Consider the following 20634-nt stretch of genomic DNA (forward strand, 5'->3'; position numbering starts at 1 on the left):
TTGAAGGGACGGTTGGCTAGATGGGCCATGAAATTGCAAAGTTACAAGTTCACGATAAGCCATAGAAGAGGTCGGGACAATGTTGTACCTGATGCGCTTTCGAGAATGTTTTCAGATGAAATAAGTGCACTAGAAGAAGTTTATCCTGGTGTTGATTTAAATTCCAACTGTTTTGGTGATAGTGAATATCAGAATTTGAAAAAAAAGTTTTTAGATAGTCTGGGAGAGTATCCAGATATACGAGTATAAGATGGTTTTGTCTATATACGAACTGAACATGATGATGGAAATTTAGAAAATCAAGAATCGAGATGGAAACTGTGGATTCCATCTGGTTTGACGACTGAAGTCATAGGCAGTGCTCATAATAGTGTTATATCAGCACATGGAGGAATGGCTAAGACCCTAGAAATCCTAGTGAGCGATAACGGAGCACAATTCAAAGCGGTCGAATTTAACGCGTGGCTAACGAAGCTTGGTATTAAGCATGTATATACAGCGTTGTATTCACCTCAAGCCAATGCCTCAGAACGGGTGAATCGATCAATCATAGCAGCGATTAGAGCTTATCTTAACGATGATCATAGAGAGTGGGATGAACATATTCCAGCTATTAGTTGTGCTCTGCGGAATGGTCATCATGTGAGCATTAATTGTTCTCCATATCATGCAGTTTTTGGCTTTGATATGATTACACATGGGTCTCATTATAGTCTACTAAGTAAGTTCAATTTATTAGATGAATCACTTAATCCCCTTAGGAAAGACGATCAATTGCAGTTGTTGAGAAAAGAAATAAAACAGCAAATTGCATCAGCAGCAGATAAAAACGCCAAGCAGTATAACTTGCGCACTCGGCAAATTCATTTTAGGATAGGGCAAGAAGTATTCAGAAGAAACTTCAGCCAGAGTAATTTTCAGAAAAATACGAATGCGAAATTCAATTCTCAATGGGTGAAATCTAGAGTCAGGGAATGTTTAGGGAATTGTTATTATGTTTTAGAAGACCTCCAAGGAAAATTACAAGGAACATATCATGCCAAAGATATTAAACAATGAGGTTTTCAGACTAATTCCCCGAGAAAACTCTAGAATTCGTCTGTGGTTGTGGAGGTGCCTTGAGTAAAACTTGCAGCTCAAAAGAAAAAAAAAAAAAAAGTAAAAAAAGAAAGGAAGGCAGCATTTAAAAGACCCGCGAATGCACTGCTTGATTGCAGAAAGAAAGTTCACCACAGTGGTACATTTCTTTTTCCCATTATGCCAATAGCGGATAATGTCACTTTGACAATTGACTTCGGGTCTAAACGAAGATCAAAGCTAGGCATAGAGCATAGGCGAACTATCTTGATAAATTCTTTTCAAATTGGCAACCGAGCGGAACAGTCCTTTGCAGGAAGTGAGGAAAAAATTAATATTTCATTTTTTTTGTGGTTAAAATAACCCAAGTAAATTTTAAATCCGAATAAATACAAGCCATCTTCATGGGCTTGAATCGGAAATAAAAAAGAAACCATTGATGTTGGTGTTCTCTATTTCAAGAGATACTTCTTGAGTAAGTGCTAATTTTTCTTTGAATCATTAAAATTTGGTAATTTTTGCAAATAAAATTTTGCACGCAGATTTTCAAAGTCTCGGTATGTTCATTCATAATGGAAAAGAAAAAAGGAAATTAAAATGTATTGCTTTGATTAAGCAGAAGGTAATTATAAAGCTCTAAAGAAAAGAAAAAAAACGCATTAACGACATTCACATTTTATCACGTATGTGTATATAATTTTTTTGTTAGACAAACGTAAAGCCCAAATTTTGGTGTCAAATTTTCCAAAGCCAGAAGTCCAAGACTTATGTTGGATAGTGCAAGCAGCGAAGAAGTTATTCGACAAAGAGACGAAACAATTACATTGGCGACCGTCTGATCAGTCAGATTTCGATACGACACGCGGCAAGCGGTGAAAAGTGAAAACGAAAATTTTTAACTTCTTCTTTTGTTTAAACCTAGGTAATATACTAGAATCGAAAGCTAGAATAAGTTGGTGTACAAGTAATAATTGGTAATAAGAGAAAAAAAAAAAGGCAAAAGGAGTGAAGCAAGTGAAAAAAAAAGTATACAAAGAAGAAAACGCAAAGCAACATTTCGAGCCACATTGTGCAAAACCAAAATTGTTTTTTTAAGTCGCGAGGTAACATACACTAAAAATGAAAAAAAAGGAGCAAAAACAAAAAAATGAAAAAAAATGAACTAATGCAAAATTGAAAGGTCAAAAAAAATCTATAACAGAGGAAGAAGAAAGTGAAAATATAAAAGAAAAAAAAATTTAAGAAAAAACAAGCATGAGCAATTGCTTTACTTGGTAACAAAACAAAAAATGTGAACATAATTAATACAAAAAAAATTAAATTAAATCTATAGCCTCTACAGCAATTCCTCGAAGGCCTTCGTCGGACGCTACAAGGGTGAGTTTTTTTTACTACATTTTTTTGTTACCAAAATATAAAGCGAAGTCGGAGACGTTAAGCAAGAGTATTCAATGCAAAGACAAAAGCGAAAACAATTGTCGTTGCTTATCTCCACTCCGTTTGCCCCTCTATATATTTTTATATACTTCTAATGTGTTTCAAATAAAATCATGCGTAAAGAAAAGAAAAAAAAGAAAATGAACTGAAAAGTGAAAAGTATGAAAAGAAAAAAAGGCAAGAGTGAATAAATATGCATAATTGTTTTATTGAAACATTTTGTATGTGAAGAGTTGAAAAAAAAAATTGAACGGTTAATTTTATACGCTGCATATGTAAGCGTTGCGTTTTGCTTTTGCACAGTGGGTCGAAGTTTAAAAGAAATAAAAAAAGAGAAGTTAATGTTCATGAAATTATGCCGAGTATTTAGAATATTTTTTTTTGATATTGATTTAATTATCTTTGAATATAAATCGATATGCGTTAAAGTTTCGAGCTGTATATTTTTTTTAGTAATTACAAATTAATTTGTTGATCATTTATGAAGTTGTAAATTTTCTTATATATATATTATGGAATGGTTTTGGTTTTTTTTAATGTGAGTTAACTTTGTTCTCGGAATACTACATGAAACATTAGATTCTAAAAAATGAATGATTGTGAGAATACATTAATTTAAGTGAATAATAATGATTTTTATAATGAGGTAATTTTCTGAACTTTCTTTTTGGGCAATCTAATGTGAATAAGGATGTTTGTTCTGGGATTTTCCCCTATCGCTGAAAGGAAAATCATGGTAGGGTGGGTAGAGAGCGCGGCTGTAAATACACCTATACAGCCAACACTAGGACTATTTTCTTCTATTCTTTTCTCTCTATTCTATTTCGAGTTTCAGCACAGGGACTTTATTTAAAGTTGCTGACGTGTGAGTGGGTGAAACACATTCATCAAAGAACCACCCCAGCCGATTGTCTTGCTAGCCGCATTAAGAGTCCCGCAGATGAATCGTGTTAACACCAAGATAGGCCTCACACAATAACGTATAGTTGCCGACTGCAATGGTTGGTAAGCCTTTGTGGTGTCGTGGTTATAGATATTTAGTTACAGAAATTTTTGCCGCCCAACCATGGGGCACATTCTAATTAGATACAATAATTTTTGCTGCCCATCGGCTACGTTAAGGCTTTGTACGTTACATCTTGCTGATTTAATCCGTTGATAATATATGAGTTGATGGATTTATCGTCTATATTAGCTTTTCGACCTATCGCCATCATTGAGTAGAAGTATTCAATTAACGTTTCGTTATGCTTTCTCTAGCGGCGCATCATTTGCCTGTGAACATCTGATATATTAACTACACTTGGAAAATCCTTTAGTAGAGCATCCTTAAATTGACTCCAAGTCTGATATACTCTTTGTGAATCCAACCAGTCTTTAGCTACACCTCTTAGTTTGTGCTGTACAGCAAACAATATGGTGGCATCTCTACACTCATACACGATCTGTAACTGTTCTACTTTGTCCAAAAATTGTTGCGAATTCACTGCTCCTTTTATTGGGTCAAATTCGGGAAGCATTCCTATAACATCTTTTATCGATGTATTACTGTTGTAGTCCCGTGGACTTATTCGTTGTCCCATAGATTGTTGCTCGACTACGTCGTGCTGATGGTTTTTCTCCGACCTTGCGGGTTCATTTGCACGCTCCTGTCGTTCCGTCATCAGATTTTGTGTTCGTACGTTGATCGTTGATACAGCTGGCGATAAATCTGCTACCATTTGTTTCACTTCATCCATTTGTCTCTGCATCGTACTATTTTGCTGGTTGAAATCGTATTCGTCGGTGTTTATTTGGTCCGTTCCTAGAATTGTCGTAATTTCATCAATCTTGGTTTGTTTGTTACCATTTACATGAATATTATTTGTCTTTGTATAAAATAATTTGTATAAAATAATATCCAACTCCGCCACTCGTAGTGTAGATAATTTAACCAACATTTTCTTAACTTTTTTTTTTTTGCTAGTCAATTGTCTCTTACTTTTTTTTCGTGCTTTTTAGATCTGGACCTTTCCCTCGATTGGCTTATCGATAAATGCTATCGATACATTCGATAGTTAGGTATGGACCTTTTCCGTCTTTTCTGTGATTGCCTTTCTCTTGGAGATTTCTACGTCGATGTTTGCTTCGTCCCTTATGACTTGCCGTTGTCGATGTCTTGCCTCCCCATGAAATCCGTGCAAACCTTTTTCCGTTACTTTGGGAATTCGTGACCGTCTTGCGATTAATGCTGTTGCGTCTTTTCCCGCGTTTTTTTTTCTTGTATGTATCTACCCGTCTTTTTACAGCTTTGGAAGTTTCGTGACCGTTTTGCTTCTTTGCCCTTTTGTCTTTCTTCTACTGTTTCGTTGACCTATAGATATCTCTTTTACTCTTTCGGGAAATCGTGACCGTTTTGCACTTTTGCCGTTTGTCTTTTTCCCTTGTCTCGTTGGATTCTTAAATTTATTTCATCACTTATGAAATAAATTATTCCGTCTTTTCCGAAAGCCGTGTGTCTTCGTATCCCACTTCTGATTTGTCAAGATACCGATTTATTGGATACGTTTATTACAGCTTAAATTTGATCGAACTCATACAAATTATATATATGTATATGGTGTTCTTCTAAAGACGTCCGATCGTCGCGGCTTCTCCAACAAGACTCCCGTAATCTCCCTCTATGTTCTCGCTCTGTGCTCTCTCTCTGTATGCACTCTATTTAAGCTCTCTCTCTCTCTCTGTATAGTCTTTGTCATTCTTGACAAGAAGTTATCAAAAGAGCTCATGAAGATAAGATATGTGCACATGGCGGGATGGCAACAACTAAGAGAGAAAATTGGAAAAGAACTGGATAGATCCAAGAGAATGGCCACTTTTTACAAGCACCTATGAAACTAGCATAGGAAACTATATCCAACATCAATACCCAAAAACTTATAAACTTTTCGCCCCCAAAATTTATAACTTTAAAGTAAACATCCGATTTTTGTAAACACTTGGACACTTGCAATAATAATTGTCCCCATGAAAATCAATCGCATCAATATCACACCACTAAAAAACAAAAATGGCCGTAGAACTCACCGAAGTCCACCTGAATCAAGCACTGTCTTCGTTAAGACAGGTGGCAAATAATGATGGAGCACCAGAGAATCTGACATCATTCATAAGCAGGATAAATTTCATAATGCACCTATATCCAACCCATGACATAAGGCAAAATAACATATTGTTCAGCACAATAGAGATGCAGCTCACTGGAGAGGCACAACGGCTCTCGCAAATTGGACAAGCCAACACCTGGCCGGAATTAAGATCATTCCTCATCAATGAATTGAAGAGGCAGACCCCATGTGAGGAACTTCTCTACCCATGTGAGGAACGCCTCTACAACACAAACTATACGGGTACCTTTGTAACAGAATTAGAAGACAAATCCTATATTATAAGAAACCAGATTAGTCTGGAAAACGATGCAAAAAACACTACTCTTATACAATATGCTTTAAATAACACTATACAAGATGTAATAAACAAAAAAATTACCCAAAAACTTTTCCAAGAATTTCAACAAAAATTAAATATTGACAGGGCTCAAAATCCAATGAATTATCAACAGCAAAATAACTATAAAAAATTTCAAATAAGCTAACATCGGCTATGCCGATGATTATATACCCTTGCAATCCTTGGCAATGTTGGAAAATATGATTCCGAGAGATTCCGCGATATTGGTCGCGCAACTATGTTTAAATGAAAGGGCAATACACTTATTTGCGAGAATACATATATATGTAACTTTATTAGAACTTAACTACACGTCTGTACAGTGCCAAGAACAGAAGCCAACTCTCTTTCTCTGCTAAACGCTGCCAGATCTCCACTTTGATATAAACAGCTGGCGCTAATATCGAACAGGCAATAATAATTGTACATGTTCAAAATTTGTTTTCTGCAACTCAATTCATCAATATACAAACCAAACAATTTTACTCTTTATATATTGTTGGCTAACGGCTGCGCCCTTGCGGAGCCCCAAACTGCTCGCTTTATATGATGCGGCCTTCGGATGATTTCCACCGAGGGGGCTTTGAGGTACTTGCGATTTGGAATAAATGATGATTTGATAAATAAAACTATAGTACAATTGTCGGCGGGCACAGAAGGTGCAACCGCATCGACCGAGATTAATTTCAAGAGTAAAATTCAAGTACAGCAAACCATGCAGAATTTTACAAAATTCAAAGTTCTGGAAATTTCTATAGAAGAAATAAGAAAGAAAAGAATTGAAGTAACGGATCTCCAAGTTTGTCACTTCAAATTAACTTGCGCTGTTCTTGGTCTCTCTCTCTCTCTCTCTCTCTTCGTTCGTTTTCTCTTTTCAGCAAAGAGAGTCTGGCTTCAGTTGCAGCCCAAACATAAATTCTACAATTTATTCGTCTTCCCTCATTCCCAAAGCAAAGCGACGCACGCATACACATACAGTAGTGTTGCGCCTGTGTGTGTATGCATGTACTCTGTTGATGACGAAAGACGTAGTAGACAGCAAGCAGCGCTACCGGCAGAGCTTGGAGCAGAGCCGATTATTATATGGACTGTAACTTCTGTTATATTTATCTGGGGTCTGGGGATCTGGGGTTTTATATAATTTCATAGCCAATTTCCAATTTTCCAATTTTTATGAAAATGTTTCTTTTAGAGCTTTATGATATAGTGGTCCGATCCTGATGGTTTTCATACTTTCACCATCCTAATCAATTCACGTAGGCCCTCTTCTAATTCCACCATTGAGAGTCCTAAGCCTCTTCGTTCTGCCACAGATGTACGACAATTATATTCGAAACGTTTTCTATATGATATAATCCAGATGAGTCGTGTATACGATGAATACTTGCTGATAAATGCTACACTTGGCATTTCTTCCACTGATATCTTATGGCACGTCACCTTTCTGATTTCAGTGTCAACAACCGACAGCGAATCCTGATCAATAGAATTACAAGGCCATTTGATGTCCGATCCTTGTAACCATGATGGCCCATGCCACCATAATTCACACGATGCCAACTTCGATGCACTCATGCCACGGCTTAGATAATCTGCAGGGTTATCTTTTGAGGCGACGTGTCTCCATTGCCTTTCCTCTGAGATATTCAGGATTTTGTTTATTCGATTGGACACAAATACTTTCCAGTTGGCAGCTCCTCCACGGATCCAACTGATGGTTATCATAGAATCTGACCAATAGTGTTCGAATAATTAATGTTAATTCTTAGATTCTCCATCAGATACTTATACATTTTGGCTGCTTAAAGCGCAGCACATAACGCTGTCCTAGGTATGGTTAGTTGTTGTTTAGTTGGCGATACTCTCCCCTTTGACAATAGGAACTCTGTGTGTGAGGCATCGCAAAACAGGTGCAATTCAGCCACACCATCGATGCTCAACTGGTATGTTCTCCAATAGCTTTGGGCAATTACTCGCCCACTTCCGTAGTTCGAATGTACCACTACGAAGCATTCCAATCACTTGGTTCTTGAAATCCTCCGTTTCTGCAATACTGTCGCCACCAGACAGTATGTCATCTACATACATTTGATGATTTATAACATCCACCGCCAGTGGATACTTCTCGCATTCATCAATAGCTAATTGTTTGTGGCTAAATAAGGTGCGGAGCTCGTTCCAAACATTACCATTGTTCAGGCATATTCTGCCACATAATCACTAGTGTCCGGATTCCATAGAATGCGCGTCGTCGGGTGGAATATTAATACATCTGTACATTTTTTCAACATCCGCCATAAATAGCCGTCGCCAGTTGAGAATGATTCCTTCAAGATGTACGTGCAATTTTGGACCTATTGCTAGAATCTCATTAAGTACGCGGCTTGCTCGATTCATCGAAGACAACTCGTACCTTTGTAGTTGATGACGATTCCTTTATGACTGGGTAATGCGGTAGTTAACAATGATCGACTCCCCCCAATGCAGGATTGCCCGTCTTACTAGCCCGTGATGTTACACGTTCCATTTGACCCAGCTCCAGATAATCATTTATCGTACCAACATAAGCGTTCTTCAAACTCGCATCAGTGCGCAACCGTCTGTCCAGAGAATGTAATCGTTTTAGCGCGCCCTTATATGATTCTCCAACTACCATTGATTCGTCCAAGTATGTAAGAAAAGGAAGACGAACAACATGTTTCCCAGACGGCATTCGGCTATGTGTTGTAACGAAGAAATCTTCGCACCAGTTATCCTCTACTGAAACCCCACGTGGCTCCTTGTCGAATTGTTCTAGCTCCCAAAACTTACATAACAATTGTTCAAGTATTTCATCAGCTTCCTTCCTTCGTACCGTTATGGTGTAGGACGATCTCCTAACAGCTACTTGATTCGTTTTTCCTGATACAATGTATCCCAAATGCGTATTTTGCGCCAGAGGCATACCACGTATTCCTCGATGCACTTCTCCTAACATCAGCTCATCTTAGACGTCATTTCCCAGCAAAATATCAACTCCTTGTGGACTGAAGAAGTTAGGGTCGGCCAACGGTAAGCCCTTCAGATGAGTCCACTCTTCAAACGGCAGTCCTTTGATTGGCATGCGCTTACTCACTATAGGTATTACTGACGCGAGTAGCTTGACTTTCGCATGTGGGTTGTAGATTGATCTTATTACTAGCTCCATTTCTGCTGCCGCATCTGTAATTTTTGTATCTGCTAACCCAGTAATCGTGATGTGAGCCTGTTTGCGCCGTAAACGTAGCTGCTGAGCTGCATTCTCTGAAATGAGCGAAACTTGTGAACCTTGATCCAAAAACGCTCTAAACTAGATAAAGGGATAGCCTTGTATCGACTCTACCCACACCATTGCTGTTGGTAATAAAACCTCGTCTTTATGCCTTACCGCAATTTCTGTTGTACTCTTTCCAATTAAAGCATTCGCAGATGTTGTTGGGATAACTCCCTTCCTTAGTGACTGACTTGTCTACATGGAGTAGTGTATGATACCGTCCTTGACATTTTTCACAATTTGCCGCACTGTCACATGCATCACTACACATGCCTTTGGTTCCGATAGCCTCATCTCCTGGAATATCCTACATACTCCGATAAGGTGTGCATCCCCTTGACACACAATGCATAGGTCTGTCTCTCGAGTAACAAATGAAGTCTTTGTGTAGTTCTGGTTAACTCGTAACCCATGTACACCTGGCCTTGCATGCCGATGTCTATCCCGTAATAGAGTTCCCTCGATATTACCTGCTGACGCCGTAATCATTGTTCTGTACTGTGTTTCAAGATACTGACTGAGCTCCTCAAAGCTCGCCAGACTCTGCGTTGAAAATATTGACCGCTCCCAATCCACTCTTAATTGATTCGGTAATCTCTTCATCATGTAGTACACTAAAATTTCAGACTGTTGTCGCACATCCACACAAGTCTTCTTCAATGAATTCACACATGAGCGGGAAGTTTGTACAAATCTTTTCAAACCTTCCGCATCTCCATATTTTATTGGTAATTGCTGATCGGACACATCCATGTAATGTAAAAATAACATTTTCCAAGCCACTTTATAGTTCGCCGCTATTAGCGTTAGATGTTCAATATCATTAGCTGCGTCTCCAATTAATGAATCCTTTAAATAATGAAAACGATGTAAGTCCGTCAGCTTGTCGCAGTGGTGTACTCTTGTTGAAAACACCTCCTTAAACGCCGGCCACTCAATAAATTTCCATCTGAAGGTAGGCATTTTAACTGTTGGGAGTTTCACTTCCTCCAAACATGGTCCCATTTGTTCATGCACCGTCTGATGCAAACAAGACTCATCAAATACAGTCGACGCAGGGATTCTCCGATCCTTATGTCTTTGCAACTCATTTCGAATCTCAGCTACTCCCATTATGTAGGTTTCTTCGAAACAGTCTGTGATGTCTGATGTCTGATGTCAAAATATTTGCCCTTTATCTCCGCATTATCTCGTTCTTCCACCAGTTGGTGATGATTGCGCTGAAAATATGCGTGAAGGTGGGCAATCGAGTCCAATCTGGCTTCCAGATGACTCTCGGTATGTCCCGACTCCTCCGATTTATACCGCGCCAATGACTTCTCCAGCGAAGTGAGCAATGTGATTTGCTCCGTAGCTAACGGTAACAGTTTTTCAGTTTTTCAGTCTATCCACTGGCAATCAAAAATATATTGGCTTACGGAGCCCCAAACTGCTCGCTTTATATGATGATTTCGGATGATTTCCAAGGAGGCGGCTTTGAGGCACTTGCGATTTGGAAGAAATGAGATGACTAGGTTGGCTTCAATCCATTTTGCTTTATTTTCTTAACCTAAAACTATAGTACAATTGTCGGCGGGCACAGAAGATGCAACCGCATCGACCGAGATTAATTTCAAGAGTAAAATTCAAGTACAGCAAAGTTCTGGAAATTTCCATAGAAGAAATAAGAAGGAAAAGAATTGAAGTAACGTATCTCCAAGTTTGTCACTTCAAATTAACTTGCGCTGTTCTTGGTCTCTCTCTCTCTCTCTCTCTTCGGTCGTTTTCTCTTTTCAGCAAAGAGAGTCTGGCTTCAGTTGCAGCCCAAACATATATTCTACAATTTATTCGTCTTCTTCCCTCATTCCCAAAGCAAAGCGACGCAAGCATACACATACAGTTTTTGTAGTGTTGCGCCTGTGTGTGTATGCATGTACTCTGTTGATGACGAAAGACGTAGTAGACAGCAAGCAGCGCTACCGGCAGAGCTTGGAGCAGAGCCGATTATTATATGGACGGCAACTTGTGTTATATTAATCCGATCCCATTCAAATTTTGGGATTTAAGTTTTTATATATATAAATAAATATCCGATTTTCCCCAATAAGGAAAAAAAAGATATGTTTTGTGAGTTAAAATCAACGTACTCTATTATTTGAATGAAAACTTAGAACTGAGTTACAAAAATGTCTTATGGTTATATTTATAAGCTAAATTTGGGAGCCCTTTGGTGGCGTGATTGATATTTGAATGATTTGATTGGCCCGAATTTAATTGCTGAGTTAGCGATCTCACGCTTTTGGTTGTTAGGGGGACAATTATTATTTCAAGTGTTTAATTGTTTATGTTAATTTTATGGGTTAGCGTTCATACGCTTTGGTTTTGAGGGGGACAATTGTTTATAAAAATGGATGTTTACTTTAACGTTATGAATTTCAGGGGGCGAAATATTTATGTTATTGGGTATTGGAGTTGGATATATGACTCCCCCATCCTAAAGAAAATAGCCTGTCCTCAGGCGGATACATTGGGATATAGCGATGGGTTTTTCTCAGCTGTAAATATTGGAGTATCAATTTTGTTTATAATTTGGGACTCAATTTTTTCAACAATTGGGGTTTCGATTATGTCTGTGGGACCACGAGATTGTTATTTGATCGAAAATGCTTAATTATTAATTTTAGTGGCATTACCTTAAACTTATAGATTAAGTATGTAATCAAACTTATTAAAGTAAGTATAAAAGGGGTTAATATAATAGTTTGAAATACAGTATAATATTTCGTATGTTCGTTAATTATCTCTTTTGTTTGGATAAAGGAAAGAGGTTCTAGCCTGGTGATATTGTTTGTCACATAAATACTTTGGCTATAGTCAAGCAATGAATTTATTATTGATATTTCGTTTAGTTGTAAGGCACAATCGTAAATTTTTATTATGTTATTGCCTTTTATTATTAATTCGTTGTTTACGCAATTTTGATTAAGTTTAGTTTTTGGTAAATTCCATGTTACAATTATGTTTGGTTCAATGTAATTAGTTTGAAATTTCTTATATGTCTTAGTGTATTTACAAGTGGTTGGGATTTGATTTAAAATGCCTATTATACATTCGTTAGTTTCTATTTGTTTTGTGTTTTTATTGAACAAAGTGTTGTTATTAATATAGTATTTATCGTATGAATTTTGTGTCAAAATATTTTTATTCTCGTTTGGATAAGGAAGTATCTCAAAGATAGGGGTTTTTATTATTTCTTGAGGAATGTTTGAAATGATAAATATATCGTTTGAACTTGGTTTAAGGCAGGTGAAAGTTTTTGTATTCAATAGTTTTTCGGAATTAACATGACTTAATCACTGAAGTTTTAGAAGTTTTGGGTTGAAAAGATTGTTTATTACTTCTAAACTTTTATTAACAGTGTCTATTACGTAATTTAGTTCGTTTGCTTGTACGCTATTGCTTTCAAGATTATTTATTTTTTCTTCTAATTCATCTTTATCTACCTGATCAAGAGTACCAAAAAGATAATTTTATATTGAACCAATTCCGTTAATTAGTCCTCGTTGTATTATTTCAATAAAAGCTTGTTGGAATATGGGAAAATCTTGTTCATTATGAAAATATAGTACAGTGTTCTTACTGCAAAGATATCTTATGATTATATCCCTTGCGTAAGCATTGGTCATTTCTTTGTATGTTATTTTTATGTTTGTTTTATAAAAGTAAGTTGTTGTTTCTGCTTTGTCTTCTGAACCTCCGACGAATTCTGTTTGCCTGTTGAAATAATTAATGGGTTTTTCTACTATTGGAATGTAATTTTCATTATCCTCATGAGCACTATGTATTGTAGCTGCTGTGCTTTCTGTTGATCCTAAAAAGTTTTCATCTATTTTAATTCTGGAAAAGGCATCTGCTACATGATTTTCGTTGCCAGGTAAATATTTAATTTATTAATCAAACTCATTTAGTTTTATTTTCCATCTTTGAAGTTTCATATTTGGTTCTTTTATATTGTTGAGCCATACTAAAGGCTTATGGTCGCTTAGAATCTCGAACTTTCTACCGAAAAGGTATGGCCTAAAATATTTGGTTGCCCATACAATAGATAGTAATTCGTATTCTATGGCTGAATAATTAAGTTCGTGTTCGTTAAGTGCTACCATAAGAAATAGGTCTATGGTCCTGTGAGAGGAACGCACCTAAAGCTATATTGCTAGCATCTGTGGTTAGGACTTGTCTTTATCTCTTCTTCCGATTGATCCGAGGCATTCTGATGAAAATTTTCGGATGTGTCCATTTTGCTAATTCCACTATTACTTTCTCTTTGTCTTTTTGTAGGCTGGTTTGCTACTTTATTTTTTGGATAATTATTTTGCTGTTGATTATTTATTGGATTTTGAGCCATGTCAATATTTAATTTTTGTTGTTGGTGGTTTTGTGTTGTATCTGATTATTTTGTTTGAGACGGAGTTGTACTATTGGGTACAAAAGATTTTCCACTTTTATGGTTTTGATTTTGGCTTTGATTTGATTTTCTCATTTCTGTTATACTATCCTCGTATAACCGTTCTCTTTGAGCTACTTGCTTCAACTTGCTGACTGTGGTTATATCGTCTAACGTCATAAATAATCTATCGGGTAATTTTTTGTTTATTACATCTTTTATATAGTTATTTAAGCATTTGTATAAAGGGCGGTGTTATTTGCATCGTTTTCTAGACTTAATTTGTTTGTGATAATATAGGACTTATCTTCTAATTCTGTTACAAACTTACGAAGGTTTCCTTCATAGTTGGTGTTGTAGAGGCGTCGAAGAAGTTCCTCCCATGGGGTCTGCGTCTTTAATTCATTGATGAGCAGTGTCCTTAGCTCCGGCCAGGTGTTAACTTGTCCAATTTGTGAGAGCCGTTGTGCCTCTCCAGTGAGCTGCATCTCGATTGCACTGAACAATATGTTATGTTGCCTTATGTCATGGGTTGAATCTATATCCAACTGCACCTATGTACATAAAGAAATCTATCGTCCTTATGAATGACGTCAGATTCTCTGGTGCTCCATCATAGTTTGCCACCTGTCGTAACGAAGACAGTGCTTGATTGAGGTAGGCTTCGGTGAGTTCTACAGCCATTTTGTTTCTTCTTTTTTTTTTTGTTTTATTGGTGTTTTGTTTTTTTTTATTTTCTGGGTTTTAGTGATGTTTTGTTTTGTTTTTTTTTTTTGATTTTCTGGGTTTTAGTGACGTTTTGTTTTGTTCATTTTCTGGGTTTTTTGTGGTGTTTTGTTTTGTTAATTTTCTGGGTTTTAGTTATGTTTTATTTTGGATTTTGGTTTTTTGTTTGCACACAAGTTGGCGTTTTTGTTCCTCAATTGGATTTAATGATTGAAACACACACAGTTAATATTTCAGCACACAGTTGGCGTTTTTGTTCCACAATTGGAATTTTGGTTGCAACACACAGTTGATATTTCTGCGCACAGTTGGCAGAAAATATTTTTCACTGTTGTAGACTTTTGAGCACTATCCGTAAGTTCTTGATGTCGGATCGGAGTTTTATAGTGATTATGCACTAATTCTATGTAACACACGGATAACAATTCTATGTGTCGCACGGATAGAATAACAGTTCACTACAGTAATTATTAACTAATTCTATGTAACACACGAATAACAATTCTATATGTAACACGGATAGAATAACTAGTTCACTTTTATCGATCCTACCGACTGCGCCAATTAAATATCCGATTTTCCCAATAAGGAAAAAAAAGATATGTTTTGTGAGTTAAAAATTATTTGAATGAAAACTTAGAACTGAGTTACAAAAATGTCTTATGGTTATATTTATAAGCTAAATTGGGCGAAATATTTATATGTTATTGGGTATTGGAGTTGGATATATGACTATATACACACATATATCACATATGTAAAATTCATAGCGATACTCCTATTTTTATGAAAATGTTTTTTCTAGAACTATATGATATAGTGGTCCGATCCTGACAAATTTTATACTTGATCTGCTCCAGATAATAAGAAGCACAGAATTTCAACCCGATAGCTCTTAAGACGGCTGAGTAAAACGAATTCGCGCGGACGTACAGACGGACAGACGGACATGGCTATATCGACTCAGCTTCTCATGGCGATCAAGAATATAGATACGGAAACGTCTCCTTCTGTGCGTTACAAACATCTAACCAATTTTATAATACCCTTAGCAAGGGTATAAAAAATAATGTAGCAAACCAATCTACAAAAAGGCAAAGAGAAAGTTATAGTAGAATTAGCAAAATAGACACATCAGAAAATTTTCATCAGAATGCCTCGGAACAATCGGAAGAAGAGATAGAGAAAAGTCCTTTATCAGAATAATAATGAACAATAAACCTTTGAGATGTGTAGTCGACTCAGGATCTTCAATAAATATAATGTCCAAAAACTTTAGGAAACTATACATTTTATTTCAGAGATATTGAAGAAATAGAAGAATATAACATAGATGGTTTGGACCCACCTACAAAGAGGGACTCAGACACAGAGGGACTCAGACACAAATTTTGCGATTGAAAATGAAATAATAGAAAGCAATGAGTATAGACTCGACCATTTAAACAACGAAGAAACACAAAAACTTATAAAAGTCCTGTTCGAATTCGGGGACATTCAGTACCGCGAAGGTGAAAATTTGACTTTCACTTGTACAATAAAGCTATTCATGCAAAACATGAGGACCCAATTTATAAACGTCCATACAAATATCCCCAAACATTTGATATAGAAATCAACAAACAAATAAAAGAAATGATCGAACAGGGTATCATAATAAAAAAGTGGGTATCATAAAATCATTGAATAAAAAAGTAATGAAGTGATATATATTTAACGATTTATATCAGTGAGAATTAAAGCTACGAATACGTTACGAACTTTATTCGGGAGAAGAGTCCAAAAAGACAACATGAGTAATCTGTATCACATCGAGAAGTTAGACGAAAAGAATTATGATTCTTGGAATATACAAATGCGCAGCGTATTGGTGCATTCAGACCTGTGGGATGTAACGGCTGGAAATTTACCCACGGTACAGGGTGTCGATCTTGGAGGATTGGATCGGAAGGCCCTAGCAAGTATTACGTTGAGCGTGAAACCATCGCAATTGGCATACATAAAAAATTGTTTAACGGCATATGAGGCGTGGACAAGACTACGAGATGTCCGTCAGCCAAGGGGACCGGTGCGGAAGGTATCGCTGTACAATAAGTTGCTAAGCTTACGCATGACAGACGGTCAAGAGATTCCCAGTTATATAAATGGTTTCTCAGATGTGTTAGATCAGCTTGCAGGCGCCGGTGTACAAATGAATGAGGAGTTACGAACTATCATTTTGCTATCGAGTCTACCACCAGTGTATGAAATTCTCTGCATAAAATTAAAGGAGTAAGCAGAACGAGAACGTCAAACTGTAACGAAAGAGAATGGGCAAGAGGCATTTGTCGCTATGCAGAACAGAAACAGAAATCAAAACACACGCACACAGAAAAATCGTTCGCAAATTACTTGTTACAAATGCGGTCGGTAAGGGCATGTCAAAGCACAGTGCGGCAAAGAGAGAGCCGATAAAAAAGAGAAAGAGTACAAGAACACTGAGAGAATAGAGAACAAGCAATGTAGCTTGATAAATGCTTTGGAAGCAGAGAATATGAAAAGAGAGAAGTGGTGCTTGGATTCTGGTGCGACGAGTCATATGTGTTGCAATAAGAGTATGTTTTCAGATTTCTCTGTACATGATCAGTCTGGCATGCGGTCTATGCGGGGTATTTACGTGCAGAAGGCAAAGGAAAAGTAACCATTCGGACTGGAATATGTACATTAACAATATAACAGTGTTGTACATTTCGAAAAACATATGGCAAAGGTCATACAAAATGGTGAATGTATTTTAGAAGCAAAAAAGATAGGCAACTTGTTTGTTTTTGAAGCTGAATCGGAAAATCTGTTTGCTGCTGTTGGAGAGGATGTGTCATTGTGGCACAAACGCTTTGGTCATCTTAATTATACAAGTCTGACGCAAATCGCAAGTAAGGGCTTGGTACGTGGGCTAAGTGTGACAAACTTCGTGCCCGATACTCCATGTAAGACGTGCATGGTGAGTAAAATACATGTTCAGCCATTTCCCAAGATGACAGAAAGTCGGTCCAGTGAACTTTTACAATTGGTTCATAGTGATGTCTGCGGACCCTTTGGAAAAAAATCACTAGGTGGTTCCCGTTATTTCCTAACATTTATTGATGACAAATCTAGGCGAATTTTTGTGTACTTCCTCAAGGGCAAAGATGAGGTCTTTGGCAAGTTTTTGGAGTTCAAGAGTCTAGTGGAAAGGCAGAAAGGGAAGAAGCTAAAATGTATCCGCAGTGACAATGGACGAGAATATGTGAACAAAGCATTCGATGACTACCTGAAGAAAAACGGGATATTACGCCAGCTGACCATAGCGTACACTCCACAACAGAACGGCGTTGCGGAACGAGCTAATCGCACTCTGGTGGAAATGTCTAGGTGTTTGTTGGCACAGTCTGGATAATGTGAGGCATTGTGGGCAGAGGCTATATTTACAGCTGTATATCTGAGGAACCGTTCGCCTACAAGCGCGCTGACAAACCAAACGCCAATGGAAGCGTGGACTGGTAAGAAGCCATGTATCAAACATCTTAAAGTTTTTGGTTCTGTTGCAGTTGCGCTATCCAAGGGTCATCAGGAAAGTAAATTCCGACCAAAAGGAAAGGAATATCGCATGGTGGGATATTCAAGTGAAGCAAAAGGCTACCGATTATATGATGGAGAAACTCGCAAAGTGGTTGAACAAAGAGATGTTCTCTTTGATGAAAGAGATCCCTTAGAACAAACTAATTGTACGACGGTTATGTTTGATTTGCCTGGACGCTATAGGCAAAATGAGATAGCAGATGCAAATCCAGAAATAAATGAAAGCGAGAGCGACATATCAGAGGGACAGTCTGCTGAATCTGATGCTGACGAGGAATTGTTTCATAGTGCACCTGAAGAAAAGGTTGCACAAGATGAGAGCGAAATACGGGTAGGACCTGGTTCGATTGGGGCTGGTGAGGTGCCAATTCCATCGACCTACGAGGATGCCATAAGTGGACCATATAGATCGCAGTGGCAAGAGGCAATGGACAAAGAGTTTGGAGCTCTGGTAAAAAAATCAAACTTGGGAGCTGATGGACCTAACAAACAAACAACGAACCATATGCTGCAAATGGGTTTATAGTCTGAAAAAGCATGCGCAGGGAGACATAGAACGTTTTAAGGCGCGATTGGTTGCGAAAGGATGCTCGCAGCAGTTCGGTGTAAACTACACCGATACATATGCACCTGTATGTCGATTAGAAAGCGTAAGGTTTGTTTTGGCGGTGGCATCAGAGTTGGATCTTTATTTACATCAAATGGACGTATGCACAGCATACCTCAATAGCGATCTGGAGGGCACGGTGTATATGAGGCAACCCATGGGGTACACAGACAAAAATCGTCCAAAGGCCGTATTACATTTGAAGAAGGCAATCTACGGTTTGAAACAATCAGGAAGGGCATGGAATTCTAAGCTGGACGCTGTATTACGATATGTTGATTCGATACGGTATCGAAAACTGCAGACCTGCGGCTACTCCTCTTGACGCATCAAGTGGCATGCGACAATGAGCAGTGCAAGAGGGTTGACATAGGGTCGTACCAGACTCAAATTGGCGAACTGATGTGGCTGGCTCTAACCACCAGACCGGATATATTGCATTCAGTTGCAAAGTTGGCTCAGCGAAGTCAAGATCCGCATTCAGAGCATGAAGCAGGTGTGAAGCACATCCTGCGGTATTTGGCCTCAACGATGAATAAGAAGCTACCCTATAAAAGGACCGGCCAACCTTTTTCTGGATATGTAGATGCCGATTGGGGTGGTGACAAAACTGACCGGAAGTCCTATACCGGATATATTTTCTTTTTGGCCGGAGGTCCAATATCTTGGAAATCTGAGAAACAGCGCAGTGTGGCGTAAGTAGTACTGAAGCTGAGTATATAGCTTTGTCGACCGCATGCAAAGAAGCAATCGTTTTGCGACGTTTAATCATTGAACTTGGATGTGGAAATGCCGAGAGCCCAACAGTTGTATATGGAGATAACTTGAGTGCTCAACAGTTGGCGAAGAATCCAGTTCATCATTCTAGGACAAAACATATAGATATAAGATATCATTTTGTACGACAAACTGTATCTGAAGGTTTTGTTGAATTGAAGTATGTTTCGACTGATTTAATGATAGCGGATATATTAACTAAGAATTTGCCAAATAAAAAGCATAATGACTTTGTGAATATGTTAAATTTTCATTAACTTTGTAAGACATGGTTGCATTGAGAAAGGGTGTTAAAATAGTACTATACAAGAACTTTCCAGAGCAATGCACACATGTATTCTATCTGCGTATGTATATGAACACATACATTTATATATCTCTTTTGTATTTGAATATTGCGCTTGTCCAACTGTATTAATGGCACGCGCATTATGTTAGTCTCTAATAAACTTATGAGTTGTACGGACGTGTTACCATTCTTTCTATTCTGCCTACGTTAATCGGGTTGTGCGTCCCCTCCCCTCTCAACAAAATATTTACCCGTCAATGAAAATGACGTAGCAGATGCCCTTTCCAGAATTAAAACAGATGAAAACTTTTCAGGATCAACAGACAGCACCGCAGCTGCAATACATAGTGCTCCTGAGAAGAATGGAAATTAAATTCCAATAGTAGAAAAACCCATTAATTATTTTAACAGGCAAATAGAATTCATTAAAGGTTCAGAAGACAAAGCAGAAACATCAGCTTATTTTTATAAATCAATCATAACCAGAGGGCCGGGGCTAACTTCGACCGCGTCAAAGTTTGTATACCCTTGCAACATTTTTGGTAACTCTTTCTCTAAAGCTAAAAAGGCTAATGTTTGCGAAAGAACGGCCTACATAGGAAATAACTGAGTTATTGATCAAAGTCACTGTTTTCAACCAATCGATCCTATGGGAGCTATATGATATAGTTACCCGATCCTTATCAAATTTGGCACAATCATTAACAGATATATTAAACTAACAAATGTTTAATTTGAAAGCAATCGCGTCAAAAGTAACGAAGTTATTCACCAAAGTCACTGTTTTCGAAAGATCGTTCCTATGGGAGCTATATGATATAGTCACCCGATCAAGATCGGTCAAATTTGGCATAGTCGTTTATATGTGTAATTAACTCACCAATATTAAAATTTACGACAATAGCTAAGAAAATAACGAA

At 37.6% G+C, this 20634-nt stretch overlaps 1 protein-coding gene across 1 annotated transcript; it reads left to right on the plus strand.

Moving 5' to 3' along the window:
* The first annotated feature begins 17457 nt into the window (after positions 1–17457).
* On the plus strand, positions 17458–19347 carry LOC124461204. The gene is made up of 4 exons (XM_047012759.1): positions 17458–17836; positions 18011–18492; positions 18587–18866; positions 18953–19347. The coding sequence occupies exons 1-4, from the start codon at positions 17458–17460 to the stop codon at positions 19345–19347; spliced, it is 1536 nt and encodes a 511-aa protein (XP_046868715.1).
* Positions 19348–20634: the final 1287 nt, after the last annotated feature.

This window comes from Drosophila willistoni, unplaced genomic scaffold (assembly GCF_018902025.1).
Source record: "Drosophila willistoni isolate 14030-0811.24 unplaced genomic scaffold, UCI_dwil_1.1 Seg265, whole genome shotgun sequence".
NCBI lineage: Eukaryota > Metazoa > Arthropoda > Insecta > Diptera > Drosophilidae > Drosophila > Drosophila willistoni.

Coding starts and splice junctions, on each gene's coding strand:
- LOC124461204 (XM_047012759.1), top strand. CDS start 17,458: ATGACAGAAAGTCGGTCCAGTGAACTTTTACAATTGGTTCATAGTGAT. Junction 17,837..18,010: donor TCTGGTGGAAATGTCTAGGT/GTTTGTTGGCAC, acceptor GTTCTGTTGCAG/TTGCGCTATCCAAGGGTCAT. Junction 18,493..18,586: donor ACAAAGAGTTTGGAGCTCTG/GTAAAAAAATCA, acceptor AAGCATGCGCAG/GGAGACATAGAACGTTTTAA.